We start from the raw sequence: 6,024 nt of genomic DNA, 5'->3' as shown, positions 1-6,024 counted from the left end.
AATTCTATTAATTCTAATAGTTACTCCACTATAAACTTATAATTGCACTCTCGAAATTATAGACATTAATTACTTCTAAACTGCGAAGTGTCCATTTGATATAGTCATTACATATAGATCAATCCTCCATAAATAATTCATAATTAGAGTCGGGTAGAATCCGTTAACCTCTCTAATTATATATGCATCCTTGAGTACCATTGATTATCTAATGGATAGTGATTCACAAAAAACATTCATGAACCAAAGCGCTCTTACTAATCCAAGTACCGAATCAACACTCAAGAGAATTATTTATCTACTTCTTTCTCAAGAAGGAATGGATTCCATCTCGTATAATAACATTCCCAGCTACCTATTTCATTATGTCTCCAAAATACAAGGAATACGATTCAGGGTCTCGAAATCCGTACCGAGTAAATCAAAAGACATAAATCCATAAATAAAAGTTTGTTAAGAACTCAGGATTAAGATCATCCTAAATATGACCATCGGTAGACTCAATTAGAATTTCTATGCTTAACAGAAATTATTAGAAATTCATATTGTGTCTGCGTCCATGTTCCACATAATCTACTTTAATTAAATTCATCATGAACAATGTTTTTGATTATTATCCTTAAACACTATCATCTCGTATATAACACTTATATACTATGTTTAAGGTTACATAAATAATCACGGAATTTTCATTTGATATTCATAAAATATTCATAAATATATGCACATAAAATGATGAATAAACTCTTTTATTAATTAAATAATAAATATCCTATTACATCTCATGCTTCTAGGACACTATTCCCAACAGTTCCTTCTTTCACCCTTTCTAGCCTCTCATGTATGTGTTCGAGCTCCACCCTCATGATCCGTTTTGTCTCTCCCATGAACGCCTGCATTTGTAAATTCGGCGTGACAGTAGGCAGAATCTCTTCAATTGTGGTTTTTTCTTGGTTCTGTGACATGATTAAAAGACAAAAAGGTGTGTTTTTTTTCTTAGAAAATAATTTACTCAACTCTCGTGTTTCACTCAAGTTAATTGGCTTTTACCCTCTAATAAGCTCACACATTCTGCTTTTTTCCTCTCGTATTCTTCTTTTAGTTCTTTCAAAACTAAACCAACAATAAGAAAAGGAATTCAAGTAGTTAATCAAGTTAAGACTTAATCCAAACAAATTTAAATATTGTCACGGAAATTTTTTTTGACACTCAAACTTTAAGGGTTCCGAAACTATTGAAAACAAGCTATTTTTGGCCCCAAAAACAGGGCCTCCGGGCTTTGTCTGGGTAAGGATTGTAGGGCTCAAAAAGACCTTTGATTTGATATATTATACGTCCTGTAAAGATTCCTGGATCAAAAGTTATAGCAGTTTTCATTAGGTTCCTTCTTTTCCTGAATTTTTTTTTTTGACTTTGTAAAACCCTAGTTGAATTTGAATTCAGCAATAGGGTTTGGACTCAAACTCAAAACAAGGAAGGGATGGTTAATCGTTTTCTCTTTTTTTTTTTTTTTTGAATTGAGAAAACCCTAATGTGCGATTTTTTTGTTTTTGATAAAGAAAGAAAACGTAATAAACAAAAAAAAAGGATAGCAAAACCTGACGATCCTAAGCTCTAATACCCCCGGGACACCCCTAGGACACCCACAGGGCACCCCCGGGACAACCCCGGAGCATCCCCGGGGCACCCCCGTGTCACCCCCGGAACACCCCCGGGTCACCCCTAGAACACCCCCGGGGCACGCCCGTGACAAAATTTCGCAGCCATATTTTGTGATTGGATGCCTCATAACACACTATGAACTCTGCCGCTATGGTAGAATAGGCTATAAGAAACTGTTTAGCGCTCTTCTAGGAGACAACACCCCATCTAGCGGGTAAATATAGCCTGATATAGATTTCATACTATCTTGGCATCCAGTAAAATCAGAGTCAGTATACCTAACAATCTTAAGCTGATTCAACCTCCGATACGTGAGCATGTACTCTTTTGTTCTCTGTAAGTACCGCAAGACCCGTTTGGCTGCTCTCCAATGGTCTACTCTTGAATTACTTAAATATCTTCCAAACATCCCAACAATGTACACAGCATCCGGATGCATACAAACCTGAGCATACATCAGACTTCCTAATGCTAACGCATAAGGAATCTTTTGCATTTTCTTTTCCTCAAAATCATTCTTGGGGCACTGATTGAGACTAGACTGGTCTCCTTTAGCCACGGGGGTATCACCTGGTTTGCAATCCTGCATGCCATATCTCTTGAGAACCTTTTCAATATAGCTCTTTTGTGATAATCTAAGAATACCCCGAGAGCGATCCCGGTGTATCTGTATGCCTAATACATAAGAGGCGTCACCAAGATCTTTCATCTCAAAATTCTTAGCTAGAAATCTCTTGGCTTCGTGCAATAAGCCTATATCATTACTGGCAAGCAAAATATCATCGACATATAAAACTAGAAAAATATACTTGCTCCGACAGAACTAATGGCATATGCAATCATCAACCAAATTCATCTCCAAACTGAACGAGATGATCACTTGATGAAACTTGAAATATGATTGTTGAGATGCTTGTTTGAGCCCATAGATGGATTTCTTAGGCCTTGTTCGGCAGACTCATTTTTGAGATAAAAACTCAAAAAAAGCAACTCAAGTTATAACTTTATTGAAGTTCATGTTCTTTTAAGTTTAAACTTGAGTTTGAACTCGAGTTTAAACTCGAGTTTAGGACTAAAACTCGAGTTCAAGTTTTCTCTTCAACTCGAGTTCAAAAACTCGAACTCAAATTAATGAACAATATTTTTTCAATTCTTAAAAATGCTATAACTTTTTCGTTTTAATTTTGATTGAGATTTTTTTTTCTATGCGTTGATAACAAAAAGATGAATAAAACCCCATTGATATACCCTATTAAAATTTTCCATCAGAATTTAGTTTTTATTAAAGCGTTGAGTTTTTATTAAAATATTATCTAAAAACAAATTCAAGTTTTGACTCACTCAAACACAAACTCAAAAAGATTCTTATCTCAAACCATAACTCAAATGTACACAACCAAACACAAACTCAAGTTACAACTTCAACTCAAGTTATAACTCAAACTCAACTTAAAATCTACACTCAAGTTACCTAACTCAAAAATGCCAAAAGAACATGCCCTTAAGTTTGCAAATTATATTCTTTGGGTCTCCCGATACAAAGTTTTCTGGTTGCACCATATAGATTGTCTCATCAATGTTTCCATTGAGAAACACTGTCTTTACATCCATTTGATGTAACTCAAGATTGATGCACCACGAATGCCATTATAATCCTGAAAGAGTCTTTCAAAGAAACCGGAGAGAAAGTCTCTCTAGAGTTAAAACTTTCCATGGCTTGACGGAAGTTGATCGGATCATCTTCCATCACTCCAATGTCTACCTCATGTTCTTGGAGAACTACAATGTAGTCATTTGGAACCACACTTCTCGTTTCTCTAGTGGACCTCCTTAATGGCATAGGTTCTTGAGGTGGTAGAGTTTGTTCTTCTGCAATAATTTCTTGTACGGGAGGTTCTCTGACATTGTCTTGATCTGTTGTGTCTTAAACAAGGTCAGGAATGAGATCATGATCAATGCCAATAGCACCTATGGGAATATCAACATATTTCTCTTTGAAGACAAAGTCCCTAACTGTATTTCCCCTCATAAACTTGACATCTTCAAAGAACCAGGCATTTCCTGACTCAAAAATGACTTAGTCGTGGGATCATAAAACTCGTACCTCGATCTTTCAGAGTATCCAATAAAATAGCAACTAACTGTCCTTGAGTCCAGTTTCTTTTCATTAGACCTATAAGGCCTTGTCTCAACTGGACATCCCTAAACATGCAAGTGTTTTAAACTAGGCTTCTTGCCCATCCAAAGTTCGTAAGGGGTTTTGGCAGTCGCTTTAGTTGGAACCCTGTTAAGGATATATGCTGCAGTCTTAAGCGCTTCTCCCCAGAGTGATTCTGGTAAAGTAGAATGATAAATCATACTCCTCACCATGTCCTTAAGCGTCCTGTTTCGTCTTTCAGTGACACCATTCATAGTGGACGAACCCGACATAGTGTACTATGGGACGATACCGTATTCCTCTAGGACCTTAGCAAACGGTCCTGGACGTTGTTCACCTGAACCGTCATATCTACCATAGTACTCACCACCACGGTCAGATCTGACGCTTTTGATTCTTTTGTTGAGTTGGTTCTCAACTTTAGCCTTATAATTTTTTGAACACATCCAGCGACTGTGACTTTTCATGTATGAGATATATGTAGCCATATCTAGAAAAATTGTCTATGAACGTTATAAAATATTGTTGATCATTCCAAGCAACCATAGGGAATGGCCCACAAATGTCCGTATGTATAAGTACTAAGATGTCCAAAGTCTTGTTGGCTTCAAATCTCCTTTTGTTGATTTGTTTCCCCTTTATACAGTTAACACAAACATCAAAATCTGTGAAATTTAAGGGGTCTAGAATTTCATCTGACATAAGTCTCTTTATTCTCCGTCAGGAGATATGACCTAACCTCTTGTGCCATAACGCAACTGAATTCTCACTGGTTAATTTTCTCTTTATGCCTCGTGTACTTAATTGCAGGGATTCATTAAATGAAGCAATTGTATCAATCAAATATAGATTATCATAACCTGATAAAGAACTGGTTCCAACCAATTTTGAATCATGAAACAAACTAAATTTTCCATTCCCAAATAAATAAGAATAGACTGATTTGTCCAAAGTAAAAATAGAAATCAAATTTCGTCTAAAAGACGGTACAATAAATGTCTCATTAAGATCCAAATAAAATCCAGTCTTTAATAATAATCTAAATGTTCCTATTGCTTCAACTTGAACCATCTTGCCATCGCCCTCATAGATGTATCTTTCACCATCACTTGGCTTTTGGCAACTCAGGCAACCCTGCATAGACACACTGATGTGAGTTGTTACACCAGAATCTATCCATAATGTGTGTCTAGGTACTAAAGTTAAATTAACCTCAGAATAAACTAAATTAAAAAGCGTGCAATACTTCTTCTTATGCTTTTTAACTCCACAGAAGAAACAACTAGTACCTTCTGGTTAAACCGGTTTCTTTTACTTATTTCTTTTGAGGTTCCATATCTGCAGCTTTCTTGTCCTTCTTCCATTTGTTTTCCTTGTCCTTGCCCTTAGAGGTTGAGGCTAGGTGAGCACTCTATGCCTTATCTTGCTTTAGCCTTTCCTCTTCCTGAACATAGTGTGAGATGAGCTTATTCAGAGACCAAGTCTCTTTCTGACAGTTGTAGCTCACCTTAAACTGGCTAAACTATGTCGGAAGAAATATCAGAACTAGATGCACCAGCAAGTCCTCAGAGAGTTCAAGCTTAAGTCCTTTCCACTTTGAAGCAAGATGAGACATCTCTAGGATGTACTCCTTAATATTGCCTTTGCCCCTATTCCTCATTGAAATTAGACTTGTCAAGAGCGTACCTATTTCAACCTTTTCGTTCCTCAAAAACCTCTTTTCAATGTCCACAAGGAACTCCTTAGCCGTAGTAATCTTATCAAACATTGTGCCCCTGAATGCTTCTGGAATGGCCTTCTTCATGATCATCATAGACATGCGATTTGATTTCTCCCACCTTTCAATATCTTTCTTTTCATCAGAGGTACTCTTATCCGTAAGAGGTGGAGGAAAATCAACCCTTAACGCAAGGTCCAGATCCATGACTCCGAGAACTATCAAGAGGTTCTCTTGCCATAACTTAAAATTAGAGCCATGTAGCATATGCATAGAGTTGATGTTGGTAGTAATATTAGCAGGAATCATAGCTAAACAGAGAACAACAAACAAACAAACAAAACAAGCTCACATAAGTCCCAAAACAAAAATTAAATTCAAATAAAGGTAAACCCTATCTTAAGATATCGGGCAGTCCATTAACATTTCATCTTTGGAAAAAATATTAACTTGTAAGTGATATCTTGGTGTAGTAATCAAACACTGA

At 36.5% G+C, this 6,024-nt stretch overlaps 1 protein-coding gene across 1 annotated transcript; it reads right to left on the bottom strand.

The window, feature by feature from the left end:
- Positions 1–5,231: 5,231 nt before the first annotated feature.
- Positions 5,232–5,744, bottom strand: LOC112092445. The gene is made up of 2 exons (XM_024168645.1): positions 5,376–5,744; positions 5,232–5,264 (listed from the first exon to the last, which is right to left on the bottom strand). The coding sequence occupies exons 1-2, from the start codon at positions 5,742–5,744 to the stop codon at positions 5,232–5,234; spliced, it is 402 nt and encodes a 133-aa protein (XP_024024413.1).
- Positions 5,745–6,024: the final 280 nt, after the last annotated feature.

Source organism: Morus notabilis, unplaced genomic scaffold (assembly GCF_000414095.1).
Source record: "Morus notabilis unplaced genomic scaffold, ASM41409v2 Scaffold1645, whole genome shotgun sequence".
NCBI classification, from domain to species: Eukaryota; Viridiplantae; Streptophyta; class Magnoliopsida; order Rosales; family Moraceae; genus Morus; species Morus notabilis.
The sequence above is the reverse complement of the archived record's forward strand: the minus strand, read 5'-3'. Positions and strand labels throughout refer to the sequence as shown.

Coding starts and splice junctions, on each gene's coding strand:
- LOC112092445 (XM_024168645.1), bottom strand. CDS start 5,744: ATGGATCTGGACCTTGCGTTAAGGGTTGATTTTCCTCCACCTCTTACG. Junction 5,265..5,375: donor AACTCTCTGAGGACTTGCTG/GTGCATCTAGTT, acceptor CACTATGTTCAG/GAAGAGGAAAGGCTAAAGCA.